Genomic DNA, 14698 nt, shown 5'->3' on the forward strand with positions numbered 1-14698 from the left:
CTAAGGCCTCAGTTCTTGTTGGGCTCAAGTGGTGCGTGGCCTAGTGATTGAAGTTTCGACGAAGAAGGTTACCACGCCATGCACTAGTCTTCCATATGGGGTTCTGTCTCCGCATTTCGGGTCCCCATGATGGAGGGAGTTCTTGGCGGAGTAGAAGGTTGAAGCTATGTAAAACCCTGCGTTTAGTGACGCTGCTGCATCGAGCTCTTCGAAGCACATGCTTGATCGGCTTTGCTGCTGACTCGGCATAGTACCGAGACTCCATGTAACGGAAAGTTACCACATAACCAAAATCGGCTTGAGTCGATCTGAGCAGATTCTGGTATATATTCCGATCCCAGCTAGACTAGGATGCGCTTATGTAGACTCATGCATGGGCTGCAGCTACCCGGTCTATGCAGGCACAGATGCAAGCATTTTCAGTATTGCTGCTTCTGGATATCGCTCTGCTGAAGCTCATCTGGAGGTTGCATTTCCTCCGCCTTCATGAATTTGGCGAGATTCAGTATAGGCAGGAAAGTGAATCTGATGCATAGCTCGTTGACATATCTGTGAAGCTCATATGTATTTTACGCCGTGGTCCGACCACGGGGGGGATTAACACCAGTTGAAACAATTCTCATAACAACTCCAGGCCTGCCGGTGGGACATATCCTAACCCGGGCTCTCCAGGTGACATTGGTAGTCCTTGTAATTCAGGTCCTCCTTGAACAGTGAACATATTCTGCGCAGCGTCAGACGCGACCTTGGCTGCTAGCTGTGATTGCTGCTCTTCTGCCGGAAGCAACTCAAATGCAGCTTTATTTTCGTCCCATGCTTTCACGCACTCTGGAACCCAATTGCACGATTCGACCTCTCCGTAAACTGGGTGCTTGTACCGAGGGTGATTCGTCGGCCACGAGGATGCATGGTAATGGTGCTTGACGAGAGCTTGCTTCGCATTATGATTGCCTGAGTCTGAATGACCCTGACCAGCGGCGAAGGCCTCGACCGTAAGGACGAGCACGCCGCCAACAACTCTTGACTCGTCCATGGCGTGGAATGTATCCCATTGAACCTGATATCCGACCCTCTGAGACATATACTTGAGGATGGCGCGCGTGAAAGCCGACGGTCCTGTACCACTGAGCACGTCGTCAAAGTCGAGCTTCACGTCTGATATCGGTACCCCCTGCTCTCGCGCCTTATCGTTGATCCATGCTAATATGTTATCGACAAGCTGCAGCATGACTGGTAGTCTTGGTTTGCACATGAAAGTCCATTGGCAGAAACTCATCGATTTCGGCCCGAGGATGGCATGATCTTTGAACTCAGGTTGATCAATTTCGATGCCAATAACCATGTCAATATCTCTTTCTTCAAAGCGTGATGGTATGAACCTTTCGACAGGTCTTAGAGCTTCGACATCGATATCAGCATAGACTCCACCCTCCACATACATGATCAGGTACCGCAGTAGATCAGCTTTGATGATCTTCGCGGTCAAAGATCGATAGGTGTGCACAATATCAGGCCTATTCAGGCCTGCAGGTCCGAAATGACTTTCGACGTAGTACAAGTCGTTGTAGTCCGTCAGTACCTCATATCTAAAAGTCGGGTTCTTCTGCGGCCAGGTTTGAGCCACGGTGTGGTCGCGATCATCGAACGCGAAAGGGTTTACTTTCCAGCTCTGCCATATCCTCCTTGGAAAATGTTCGGGTTGGTGTATGGACCAGTGGTATGCTTCAGTGTCGGTCGTATCGAACGGGCCAAATTTGGACATGAAGCACATCAGGAACATGATGAAGCCACAGAGAGGACCCGTCTTCTGAAACTGTCGTGGGACAAAAACCGTCCATTTCGTGGCTGCCGCCAGTGGTCCGTACATCTTGTTGATACTTGGCAGCAGCGGCTGCGCTGCCTGTCGAGCTCAGGGTAGAGAAATATCAGGACGTGTCAAGCTCATCACTCTGAGTCTTGTTGCGCACGGCGGAAGGAGTACTTCAAAGGTCGTGTGTTCTCGGACCTCATATGGGTCTGTCAGACGCGATCGATCTGATCTACAGTCTTAAGCCATGTCTCGCAACTTTCCATCATTGACTGGGGCCGGCCAGACCAGGGTGAGTGGATGGGATCTACTTCCCCAGGTTGTGCCCGCTGTACTTCAGAGTACATACCGAGACGGGACTTTTTGATGTGCTCTTTGCGCGCGCCGCTAGGTTCACACCGACCCATGTAGAAAGTGAGCTAGGGTTTCCCAACCTCTTGATACGCGCACCATGTTCAGGCACAAAGAGAAGATATTTGCTCGGCGGCAACTCCACCCTCAAAGTGATCGCTAACATGTATACCACCCCGCCTGACGTACCTACTAGTGCGTACACTTCGAAGCTTCGAAACTAGTCCAGAGCGCTGTGGGATGCGTTCAGTGGCGATATGCAGTCCACTCGAATCTAGCCTGCGCTACGATCGATTCGAACAAATCTCCGTAGAGATAAGCAGGGTCGGCTGCTTTGTCCCAAAGCCTCGCGGTGTCGTCCAGCTCGACATGTGTTCATCTTTGGAATGTGGTGCAAACCTTTCCAACGACGAAGCTCATCCCTCGCGGACGCTACCCGCAACGCAATCGCTGGGGGCGGATAGGTTCTTTCCAGCTTGTACCGTACAGCATATTCTGGATATGTCGCCTGCGTTTGTATGGCGCTCCCGGCGTCCTCTGCATTATTCACATGCAGCGCTAAGGCTTGCAAAGCTTATGCAGCACATGCTCTCTATGAGCGAAGCTTGAAAGTTCGCGTGAAGCTGGAGGTTGCCTCGGTAGTCGGAATCCATCTTCGCCAAGCCGTCCGGGGTATCATAGCTCCGCTAGCGCCGTTCGTCTTCATCATGCATTCGAACCCACTCACCGTGCTTGTGTAACACTGCATTAGAAGTGACTATTGTCGAACTCAGCAATTTGAAGCCCGCAGCGAACTCACTGTGGGGACCTGCTGGAGATCGACACAAGCTAAAGACAGCCAGCATTAGTGAACTACGATAAGCAAAATTTCCGGAGACCATAGGGTCGAGGCCTGGGCTCAAAGTCATCAATCATCGATCAATAGTGTTCAAAATGGAGTGGGACATGTGCCAGTGCGAGCCTTTCCCTAGCGAGTCCCGCCGTAACAAGACGCGCCGTCAGAAACACCGGGTTTACTGAGAAGCTACGCCCGCCTTTACGCAAACATTGCAGCAACAGTACACACAGCTTCTGTGCTATCAAAGTCGCCCCTCGATATCGGTGAATCACAGGTCTGAGCGCCTCTGATCGGTCTCTCAGCACAGCTCTCACTTCCGACACGAGGAGCTGTTCACGAAAGATGGGAGCTTCGGAAGGTATCCTTGGCCAGGACTACTGGCAAAGCGTGAAGGAGAAGCAAGACCAGTATGTCGCCGGCCGTACCGGGAGATGGGCTTTGAATGTCGTCCGTCCTTCTATCTTCAACAAGTTATCGGCTAGCCGGCAGCAACGACAGTTGAGAAGCACCGCCTACCTTGACGGGTTGAGAGGGTTTGCTGCATTGCTTGTGTACATCGGCCATCACGAGCTATGGGCGCATGGAGCTATTAACCCAGAGAGAATATTTGAGAACGTCTTTGGCTACGAGCAGCAATATTACTTTTGCACGTTTCCAGGCGTGCGAATCTTCTTCGCTGGCGGGCATTTCGCAGTATCGGTGTTCTTCGTCATGTCAGGCTACGTGCTTTCGACGAAACCGCTACAATACATTCACGCTGGAGATCACCTCAAGCTCGGGGACAACCTTGCATCTGCTCTATTCAGGAGATGGTTACGACTTTTCCTTCCCGTTATTGCTGTCACTTTCTTGTACATGGCTTCCTGGCATCTTCTTGGAATACGAGTGGACGCCGAACAACAACAATCGTTCCGAGCCGAGTTCTGGAGCTGGTACGTGGCGTTCAAGAACTACAGCTTCGTCTTTCACAATAGCCCAGCATTTCGATACAGCTTTCATGTCTGGTCTATTCCGACCGAGTTCAAGGGTTCGATCGTTGTCTACACGACCTTGCTGGCTCTATCCCGAACACGCCGCAATGCACGCCTATGGTGTATAGTCGGATTGATAATGTACTTCTTGTACATTGTCGACGGCTGGTTCTGTGCCATGTTCCTCATGGGCATGCTACAGTGCGACCTTGATCTACTGGCTGCCAATAACAATCTGCCCATGCCCTTCACAAAGCTGTCTGTTATCAAGAAGCCAATCTTCTACACGATGTTTGTGATCGGAATTTATCTAGGTGGATGTCCTGCATCAGATTCCGATATGCAAATCTTGAGAACTTCTCCTGGGTGGTACTATCTCTCCTACCTAAAACCACAGGCTATGTGGGACTACAAATGGTTCTACCTGTTCTGCGCAGCGAGCATGACCGTGGCATCCATTCCGCGCATACCAATCCTGAAGAGCTTTTTCGAATTGCGGTTCAATCAGTACCTTGGTCGTGTCTCTTTCGCGTTCTATCTGGTCCATGGTCCTCTCATATGGACAGTGGCTGATAGGTTATATGCTGCAGCGGGATGCATCAGGGAATCGCATGGTGCAACCGCAGTCAGATGGGTGAACATGGTGCCGATACCAAAGATTGGACCGCTTGGATTAGAGCTCAATTTCTTGGTGCCGCATCTTTTGATCTTTCCGATCACTCTATGGATGGCAGAGATAGCGACGAAGCTATTCGATGAGCCAAGCGTCAGATTTTCCCAATGGTTGTATAGGACAACGATGGATGGCACGGGAAAGTCTTGAGAACTTCATACTTAGATTTCTGGTGGGACCATAAAGCAAAACAATTCTCTCTTGACCTCACCCACCTTTTGTGGTACAAAGAACGGATGATGTAGTCTTGATGTACGCGGCACTCACGAATGTGCGGCATTGTCGCCCTCTGAGCGTTGTTTGAAACATATCCGTTACAGGACACAGCATTACAAGCATCGGAACTCACTCACCCCCACAATCTTTTAAGTTGCAGCGGAGGTACGGAGTAGCTAGCGCATTCTGTTAGACCCGAACTCTCAAAGGGTGTGGGTCATACAGCTCCAGACCCCGGCTCTTTCCTCTGCCACTCAGCGCTACGTTCCCGGCTGCACTTCCCCAACGTCGCGGTGGTCTTCAATCATCACATGTGTAATTGCGTACATCATTCTTTACATCCGCGGAGCGCCACTGTCGGTCGAGGCACCAGACCAAAACATGTTGACAGCAGTTGCTACGGGTTCTGGTCGTCGCCTGGCTGGCAGCGCAAGTGCCATTCTCTTCTTTCATCAGAAATTATTGCATAGAAGCCGTGACGAGGAGACAAACACACATCTTCACTACGTGTTCCGCATAATGCTTGAAAACATCTGCGGCTCATCAAAATGCTCGTGGTCTCAGTGAAACGTCCAGCATATATTTTGATACCCTTCCTTACCCTGGCATTCGGTCTGTGGACTCTGTACCACAATGGACCGCGCATCATTCGAGACAATGGTGGCTTTCTGAGCTCTGTCCTCAGTGGTCAACAGGGAGCCTCGTCAAGGACACACAACGAGGTGTTCTCAGCTTCGACAGGCGACCAGCGATTCTTCATGATTGATTTTGGGGATCAACAGGCTATAAATCCAAATATCATTCCTCACCCTGTTCTCGAAAATACTTGGATCGTAGTAGCACAGCTGCTACCACTGCCGCAGAGCTCCCGATTCGCCGAAATCGCATGCAATGCCGTGTTTGACAACGGTACACTGCGATGTGTCAACCATGCCATCGCGCTGCCAATCGCACCTACCTTTGGAGACAAATGTACAGGCGACGTAGAACTCCTTGGACTCAACAAAGGACCTCATGATGCTCGAGTGTTTTATGGTCCCAGAATCCCATACACGATATATGGATCGAATTCTGCATTCGCTTGCTTCGGACAATGGGTTCAGGACTTCCGAACCCTGACAGAGTGGGGATATGAGGCATTCGGCGAGGATGATTTTCTTCAAGCAACAGAGCTCCAAAGGCCGCCCCCGTGGGGAGTCATGGAGAAGAATTGGTTCTTGTTCTTCGATCAGAACGACCAGGCTTATCTTCATTATGATGTGGCACCGAAAAGGGTGTTCGCAAAGGTCGAGGCGAACGGCGGAGTTGGACCAGACCTGGCGGTTCTGACAGCTTCGCATGATGAGAAATGCATGGCGAAGTTCATGCCAACGATAGGCCCTGAACTCGAATCAATACATCAAACGACCAATTCGCTGCTGGTCACGTTGTGCAAGCGCAGCGACCCATCGTGTGTGGCTGATGACTCGAACACCTTCATCTTCACCATCTTCCAACACAAAACTTATTTCAACTTTCATGCCCTTTATGAACCGTATCTTATGCTGTTCGAGCAGACTGCGCCTTTCAAGCTCTATGGCATTTCGAAGAAGCCTTTCTGGATTTCCGGTCGAGGACAAGGCATACGCAGGGCTCAGACAGAACATTCGCATTTGGGACAACGCGACATTGAGGATGAAGCCAGCGTCCCGAGGGAAGAAATGTTCTACATCACTAGCATGAGCTGGAGAGTCAAAGGACAGAAGTACCATGGCTACATCGATGATGTGCTGCTTGTGGGCTTCGGGATTGAGGACAAGCAACCTGCGGCCATTGATGTCGTTGTCGGCGACCTGTTGCGTGGTTTAGGAACATGTTGATCATCTTTCGTTTCTCCTAGCCTTCGCGCCTTCTGAGAGCACATGGGTATGGGCCTGCGCTGGTGCCTTTCGAAAGAGTCGAACACCAACTTGTTGTTCTGCCGAGGAAGTACACAGTTTGCTGAACGATGTCCAACACGAGGTAGCACCACGATGACGCCTGATGCCACTAACCTTGACACGGAAATCATGCCGTCCCTGAAAAGCGGCTATCGTGCTCGAAAAGTACGAAGCAGCGGTAAGCTATCTATCCGGAGACTAGTAGCATCACTGGATTCCGTCGCTAGGTACTTTGTAACCTGATGCTCAACTTCGTTCGCATCAGGAAATTTGAGCGAAGGTTTCACCGATTGATATCATCCTAGTGGCTCAGCCTCGTGACATCGGTCGAAGGGCTAGCCTGGATACGGACTAGTGAGGTTGCATCTGGAATGCGGCTCCCACTTCTAACCATGTTGCGACAAGTTTCAGGCCCTGGATCGCCGGGCGTCTTTCACCTCTTTGCGACTTGTGTCTTGTACTCGAAGCACTTCTCGCAGATTAACGCTCAAACAGCGTATGCCCTTGGGGCCGAACTCTCACAGAGCTTGGTGATGAAAGCAACAGCCTCGGTGCAGCGTGCAAGACGTGATCACCAGATATCCGCTCCACTCGCCAAGTCCGCCAACCTCTTGGCTTGATATCAGGTCTGAGAATCAGACGTCCGCTTGGCTCTTGTGCCCAACCAGTGTTATCCTTGGTATTCCGGTAGCGAAGTGACCCAGGCCATATGCGGCTGCCGCGTCACGCTATCAAAGCGAAGGTAACGCGCCAACGCTTGCCTCCAGGATTTTGTCGCATGATTGTTGATCGCTATCTCGCCTGCCCGCAATCCCCAAGCATTTCCCCAGGCCCACGATCGGATCGACACCCACCCAAGCCTCTCTTGCCGGAGTCACTCCGTGGTTCGAGCTGCACGATGATACAAAGTGTTCTGCATTGCCGTCTTGGATGATGCTGTGGCTTCGAAAGCGATCGACTCAAGACCTGATGTCCTCCAAGATAAGAGCACAGGATATGCCCAAGCCAATATCAGGCGAAAGATAGGCCCTTGGCGCAAGACTCGCCGCTGCTTATGGTCGGTCGAACTCTCGGCCTTTTCTATCGCTCCTATTGGCGTTTAGCTCGCTACCAGTACCCTGCCTTCACTGGTCTTGTGATGGCTCACCCTAGCTAGCTGAAACCATTGCCAGATGTCGGGAGAATATAAGGTCGTTGCTATGCCGCTTCCTTCGATGGCTGATCTTCAGCCAGTAAGCCCAGTCTTTAAAGGATACTGACACTCGTCCACACCAGCTTCATCATCCTTCACCATGTCCAGAAGGACATCTTTGGTCAACGTAGACCACCATAACGATGGTGTCCTCCGTGTTGACGACGCCGCTGTGCGCCGTCTATCACAAGTCCATGACAACGTCGGTCAAGAGTTGGCAAATGCAAAAGAGGCATCCAATGCCGAGAAGAATATGTCTGTTCGGGACTCGATCAGGCTGTACAAGAAAGCCATTTGCTTCTCGCTGATCATGAGTCTGGCTGTCATCATGGAAGGGTGAGTGTTGTGAACAACACTCTGGACAAAAGTACTGACGATGATAAAGTTATGACTTGAATTTGATGGGATCCTTCATGGGCTATGATGCCTTCCGCGCACGCTACGGCACCCAAACCGATGCCGACGGCAACCCCATCATTTCCGCTCCCTGGCAGACGGGCCTGAACAACGGTGTTCAAGTTGGTTCGATCATTGGGCTGTACATCAACGGTTGGATCTCGGAAAGGATCGGCTATCGCAAGACCATGCTGGGCTCCCTGGTCCTCATGGTTGCCTTCATTTTCCTACCCTTTTTCGCCAAGAATATCGAAACCATTCTGGCTGGAGCGATACTGCAAGGTATTCCTTGGGGTGTCTTCCAGACCTTGACGGTGACTTACGCATCCGATGTTGTCCCGACGAACATAAGAGCGTATTTGACTACCTACGTTAATCTATGCTGGGTCATGGGCCAATTCATCGCCGCTGGTGTTCTGAAAGGCTGCTCGACTATCGACGGTCAGTGGTCATACAGGATCCCCTTTGCCATCCAGTGGGTATGGCCTGTACCTATCTTCATCGGTGCCTACCTAGCGCCCGAGTCCCCATGGTGGCTAGTGAGGAAGGGACGTTTCGACGAAGCCCGTCTATCACTCCAGAAGCTCACCTCACCGACACCAGATTTGCCATTTGACGTTGGTGCTCAGCTATCTATGATTAGCGCAACCAATGAGCTCGAAAAGGCTATATCTGAGGGTACCTCTTACGTCCAGTGCTTCCGGGGCATCGATGCTCGACGTACCGAGATCACCTCCATGGCCTGGGTCACCCAGTCCTTCTGCGGCGCCGCCCTGATGGGATACTCAGTCCAATTCTATCGAGAGGCTGGTCTCTCAGAGGACAACTCGCTCTCCATGAATCTTGGACAGTACGCTATGGGATTCATCGGCACTGTCGCCTCCTGGTTCCTGATGAAGCACATCGGACGACGCGCGCTGTACTTCTATGGACTGAGTATTCTGTGTGTCCTTCTTCTCATCGTCGGAGGCCTAGGCACCATCTCGAGCAACAACACGGGCGCGCAATGGGGTATCGGCTCGCTGCTGCTGGTATACACCTTCGTGTACGACATCACCGTCGGTCCGGTCTGCTATTCAATTGTTTCGGAAATCCCCTCCACACGACTGAAGATCAAGACTGTCGTGCTGGCTCGAAACTTCTACAACATGGTGAGTTCAAGCATATCCAGACCGTTTCACCTCGCTAATCTGTGTTCCAGGGCGGTATCATCAACAACACAATCATGCCATTGATGTTAGGACCGAATGAATGGAACTGGGGCGCCAAGACTGGTTTCTTCTGGGCAGGCGCCAGCTTCCTGCTTGCGCTGTGGACGTACTTTCGGCTTCCTGAGCCCAAGGATCGAACGTATGGTGAACTCGATGTGCTCTTCGAGAATAAGGTTTCGGCGAGGAAGTTTCACAAGACGAGGGTCGATCAGTTCTCTGGCAATCATACTGAGATTATTGTTGATGATAGCAGTAGTGGGTATGAGAAGCATGGGGCTGAGCATAAGGTCTAGAGAGCAGTTCACGATGGTGAGATGATGGTCAAAGGGTAGATAGCAATTCATACCCGTTGTTGATGAAGATGAAGACTGATTGTCTTGAAAGTGACAATATGGAGCTTGAATGTTCTGCGTATTCGTACTCGGTAAGCCCTGTACAGTACCGTGTTCCACTGACCTACCCTCTCGTCACGCGCACTACTGTGATCTTCTCCAGAGAGGAAGAGGTCACATGCTAAAGCGGCTTGTTGGCGCTTTGTACTCCGTATGACCTCGTCATCGCAGAGGATTTCCTCACTTAGTAGACTGCGGCCTGGGCCTTGACTGACAGACGAGTACAGCGAGATCGACTCCGTTTGCAGCATTCAAGCACGGATCGCAACAGATGGGCGTCGCGGTCAGATCGCTTGGCACATTTAGTCACGAGAAAGCTGCATCAGTTGCAAGGTGTTTGCTTCTACGACCTGTCCCATCTGCTTCTGTTCTGAATGCCGAACAGTTCCCAACTCAACTCCGGGAAATCGCAACAACAAGGTGTCGATAGATGGCGGGATACGCCGGTGTACACAACAAACTCTCTTCTTCTTGCTACTAACAGCAGCTCGAAACTTCCAAGATGGAGTCTCAAGGTCTATTTGTATTTACATCAATAATGGGTGTCTAGAATGGTACATTACTTCCTCTCTCATCGTCCTCTCCATTCCTCCAGGCTATCCACAATCTCCACTGCGCACCTTATAGCCCATTCCGCGCCAAAAAGTCAAACGACAACTGGAACCCAGCCGTGGCATTATTATGCAAAGGCAACGCATGCCCCGTATTCGGCTGAATAACCAACTCAAGGTCACTCGCCGCCGGCCATGTCTGCCTCAAAGTCGAGACGTCCGTTACGCCCTTGCAGTCCCCACCACAGATGAAGAAGTCAAACTCCGGCAGCACAAACTGCACAGGTGCCTTCAACCCCGGACCAGGCCGACCAATGATCTGAGCCCCCGATGCAAGCTCACCAATAGGAACAGGCTGCTTGATAGAGTCACCGTAGTCGAGCAGTTCCTGTGTAAACGCTGTTTTCGGATCCCCTCCGAAGAAGACAACTTGTATGCCTGACTTCTGATTGACGACATATCCGCTTCCTCGATCCCAGCCCGCGGTTCCGGCGTAGTTTGCGTACCAGGACGAGAAGCCTGTCATGCCAAAGTACTTGTTCAGTGCGAATCCGGTGATGATACCGCCGTCGGTTTCATTGGGGTATGTGGCGAGGAATGCGGTTGTTACGACGGAGCCGAAGCTGTGACCAATGTGTACGATCTTATCTGGCTTTGTTGGGATATCTTGACCGCCATAAGACCAGCTAGCTGCAGGGACGAGGGTGCCATCGCGGGCCTTCTTGGTGATCTGGCGTAATATGTCTAGTTCGAGGGCTGTTTGCGCGCCGGTGTATGCGTCTGGGATGTCGGACTTGCCGGCGCCAAGGCGGTCGTAGGTTAGGATGCTGTAGCCGGCGGCTAGAGATGCGTAGACATAGGAGTGCTCCTCTGGCTTGTACTCTGAGTCCCAGTACCGGCGGTCGTAATGGCCACCATGGGTCGCAATTTGCAGCGTGTTTGTCTTCCGATCAGGGCCGGTAGGAACGCAGAGTTGCGCATGAATGTTGTACGTGCCGGAGATGGTGATGTTTTCCAAGATACCGTGGTCGGGGCGCGCCTTCCAGCTCCAGGTGTCGGATTGTACTGCCCATTGAACGGTTGTAATGTCGTCGACTACCTGAGGGAGGTCGTACACGGCGCCGGGAGCCTCGGCTGTGATGGCGACGTCGAACTCATGGCAGAGACCATGAGGATGGGAAGTGCGCCTGACCGCTGCCGCCGAAGCGGCACTAAGTAGCAGGAGGCTGGTTGCGGTGTAGGTGATCATGGTGTCGAGTTGGGTGATGTTGATGTTCAGTCATGGTTCGTAAGTGTTGGGACGTCGGTGTCTTATACTGCTGCTTCACAGCAGAGGCGGGTCCTCCTGTGTGCTCATGTCGGTGCTGTGCTGATCTCGCTCTCTCGCTCACCATGCCTTGGTATTGCCCATCGCGAGCACTTTCAAGGCTGTGAGAGCACTGCTGATCCGCTAGTGAACAAGAGTGCCGAAAGTGGAGGTGAGAGACATACCGCATCCTCGCTATCTATCATGTCATACCAAGCTTGACGGCGTGCATCGGACTAACCCGTGCAAGAACGCGGGTGTTCTGGATTGAAATGGGCGCGGTTTCGAGAAGAGTATAATTTGTCATCGTGAGCAGCTGCTGTTGGAATTGGCAGTCTCAATTGTCCGAGGAGGGAGGGGCGCGACTCCTTGGCACTTTTTCACCCTTTCTTGAATGTCACATAGCCTGTTTGCTTGTGTGGCTGATGACCGACCCTTTGGCACTCATTGTAGCATCTCTTTAGTCTGGACTTCTCCAGTACACACTGTCAACGTAGAGCTGGCGCAAAGGGGAGATGAGTCGTATTCGCTCCCAAATGGGACACTCCAGGAGCGAATACGAATGCCGAGTACGTTAGCGGACCAATCAAATGGCAGCGCACAAAGCCACGTGCGCCACATTTTCAAGAGTGCAGGAAGTTAAGTAAGCATTCCGCACCCAAGCCAACTGCTAGTATTCATGTAAGCACCTTTTCATCGCACAGTGCTCTGCTCTGCCTTCAAAATCGTAGCTCAAACCTTAAACTGCGTAACACAAATGTACATCGGGCTGCACTGCCGGATCGTGCTAGACGGGCAGTTAAACCGTCAAGGACCGACAAAAATAACACATGGCCAGCCGCAAGGGACAGCCTCTCGTCTTCGCTCTGTTTCCGGAACAACTAGTTGCTCAGCGCCTAAGAGTCCACACCTGCATCTGCTTCGTGCTTTTTGATGCGTAACTCTTTGGCAAGTGACCACATCTGCCATGGCCACCAATTGTGTATGCCAACTTCAACACTATATCCATTCTCATTCGGCTTGGGTAAGGTATCTCGTAGTTTCTCAATATCTGACCGCCCCATATCAGCCCACCACCAGAGGTCGTCCTCCATGGAGAATGTGAAGACCAGCCAGTGCGCGTAGATGTCCCAAGCGAGGCACTGAATCTGCTGCTCCACTGTCAGTGTGCCGTTGTCAGAGCGTTCAGGGTAGCGAGCGACTATAATATCCATGAATTCTTTCGGGGTGTGGCCGATCCACGTGAACACACCTTGTGTGGCAGGTTTCGGAGGGGCCTCTTCTGCTTGTGGGGTGTTGAAGTCGTGGAGCCAATGCGACTCATTGAGAGAAAACCATTTTCTTCCCATAGTTTCATAGTGTGAACGACTTCTGGTGGGCGGACCTGTTCCAGGGGATGGAGACAGGTCGAAGGTATCGACGGCGGTGGCTGTCAGCATTGTGATTGCTGAGTAGCAGGCCGTCAATGAGCTCAACGATGGAGAATGGGATTCTAGTCCTTCAAAAGAGGTCGACCAAATATCACCACAGTGCTGATCGCGGATTTTGAGCTCTAAAATGTTGAGCTGCTCGTACAGCGTGTCTAGGGCTTTGGAAACCGAGGACGATATGACACTCCTCATGGCATCCCTGTGCGTTGAGGCAGAATTTGTGCATGGTGATAGACGTTCGACTTGTTCTCGTTCTAGCTCAACAGCTTGCGCCACATAAGTCGAGAGAACGACATCGGGCACATCCCTCCCTGTTCCCCCTGGTGATGCCTCATCATTCGTGCCTTGAAACAAAAAGTCATCGCGAGCCTTGGCCACAGTCTTGAGTCCTCGCATAAAGAAGGCCCAATCCAAATTGTAAGGGGCATCTGCATCAGGCTCCTTTTCTACAAGAGCAGGGCTTGGGCGCTGACGCCGAAGTAGACGGAATATTCTCCTCCTCGCTGGAGCGTAGCCCATCAGCATTGCAGTAAGAGCATGAGCAATGTCGAGTTCCTCGGGACTTTTAGCGCCTAGCTGCGATCGAATCGTAGCGAGGGCTTTGCCGTGGTATCTATCACCAGTTTTGATAAGATGCGTTATCTGATCGATGGCGGCAAGTGGGTCAGGTCCGAGGAGGAGATCAACACAAAAGCATGCGGCGCCAAAAGCAAGTATTGAGTAGAGTACACCTTTGCTCTTAGAGGCGAGCGTGGGCATACCGATCCTCCTCGCATACGCGTAGTCACGAGACAGACCTGAGGCGTGGCAGGTATGTCTTAGGTAATGATCGAAGAGAGACAAGTCGCTGTAAGGAATGTCGGGCTTTTGACTGGGAGATCCATGACCAGCCGCGAGATAATTCGGCGGACTTGTGTGGGCACTCGATGAACCAGATATCGACGTTTGTGCAGGTGATACTGATGCAAGGTGCATTTGCCCAACGGCCAGAGCCAGTCGTGTTGGTTCGGTGTTCTGAGTACATGTTTGGTGAGATACACCTTGACTTTGCTGCTGCGGCGTCACTCGGCCGTATTCGCATTCTTCTTCGCGGATCACACAAGTTCGGCACACTGGTTTCGCCTCGTCGCACTTCAATTACCATACGTCAGGTCGTTGCACGGCTTTGGCTGCATTGGCTCTTACCTTGATTTTTCGGCGTCTGCAAGCTTTACAGCCGTCGCGGGATTTCCTGTGCGCTTTGCGTGGCTTGAACGACTTGAGGGGCTCCATATCTTAGGTTCGCTTGCACAGGTGAAGGTTTGGTAAAATTTGGAATAAGATCGCGCAGAAGATGTCCTCAAGCTTCCGCTGGATGGAATGGTGCAGGCGACGAACCCAGTGCTGTCGAACTCGAGGGCTGCAACATCGAAGCTTCCCCGACCTCAGGGCCAAGGTCTATGGAT

The 14698-nt window shown here is 51.8% G+C and overlaps 6 protein-coding genes across 6 annotated transcripts; 3 read left to right on the forward strand and 3 right to left on the reverse strand.

The window, feature by feature from the left end:
• Positions 1-619: 619 nt before the first annotated feature.
• PMZ80_000082 (uncharacterized protein) lies at positions 620-1867 on the reverse strand (the record flags this gene model as incomplete). The annotated part of the gene is made up of 1 exon (XM_064868536.1): positions 620-1867. The coding sequence occupies one exon, from the start codon at positions 1865-1867 to the stop codon at positions 620-622; it is 1248 nt and encodes a 415-aa protein (XP_064734033.1).
• A 1471-nt stretch (positions 1868-3338) lies between these two features.
• PMZ80_000083 (uncharacterized protein) lies at positions 3339-4790 on the forward strand (the record flags this gene model as incomplete). The annotated part of the gene is made up of 1 exon (XM_064868537.1): positions 3339-4790. The coding sequence occupies one exon, from the start codon at positions 3339-3341 to the stop codon at positions 4788-4790; it is 1452 nt and encodes a 483-aa protein (XP_064734034.1).
• Positions 4791-5404: 614 nt separating this feature from the next.
• On the forward strand, positions 5405-6715 carry PMZ80_000084 (uncharacterized protein; the record flags this gene model as incomplete). Its single annotated transcript, XM_064868538.1, has 1 exon — positions 5405-6715. The coding sequence occupies one exon, from the start codon at positions 5405-5407 to the stop codon at positions 6713-6715; it is 1311 nt and encodes a 436-aa protein (XP_064734035.1).
• A 1352-nt stretch (positions 6716-8067) lies between these two features.
• Positions 8068-9867, forward strand: PMZ80_000085 (uncharacterized protein; the record flags this gene model as incomplete). Its single annotated transcript, XM_064868539.1, has 3 exons — positions 8068-8303; positions 8353-9514; positions 9565-9867. The coding sequence occupies 3 exons, from the start codon at positions 8068-8070 to the stop codon at positions 9865-9867; spliced, it is 1701 nt and encodes a 566-aa protein (XP_064734036.1).
• Positions 9868-10587: 720 nt separating this feature from the next.
• PMZ80_000086 (uncharacterized protein) lies at positions 10588-11766 on the reverse strand (the record flags this gene model as incomplete). Its single annotated transcript, XM_064868540.1, has 1 exon — positions 10588-11766. The coding sequence occupies one exon, from the start codon at positions 11764-11766 to the stop codon at positions 10588-10590; it is 1179 nt and encodes a 392-aa protein (XP_064734037.1).
• A 953-nt stretch (positions 11767-12719) lies between these two features.
• Positions 12720-14525, reverse strand: PMZ80_000087 (uncharacterized protein; the record flags this gene model as incomplete). Its single annotated transcript, XM_064868541.1, has 2 exons — positions 12720-14384; positions 14439-14525. The coding sequence occupies 2 exons, from the start codon at positions 14523-14525 to the stop codon at positions 12720-12722; spliced, it is 1752 nt and encodes a 583-aa protein (XP_064734038.1).
• Positions 14526-14698: the final 173 nt, after the last annotated feature.

The sequence above is a fragment of the Knufia obscura genome (assembly GCF_036327395.1).
Source record: "Knufia obscura strain CCFEE 5817 isolate CBS 148926 chromosome Unknown scaffold_1, whole genome shotgun sequence".
Taxonomy (NCBI): Eukaryota; Fungi; Ascomycota; class Eurotiomycetes; order Chaetothyriales; family Trichomeriaceae; genus Knufia; species Knufia obscura.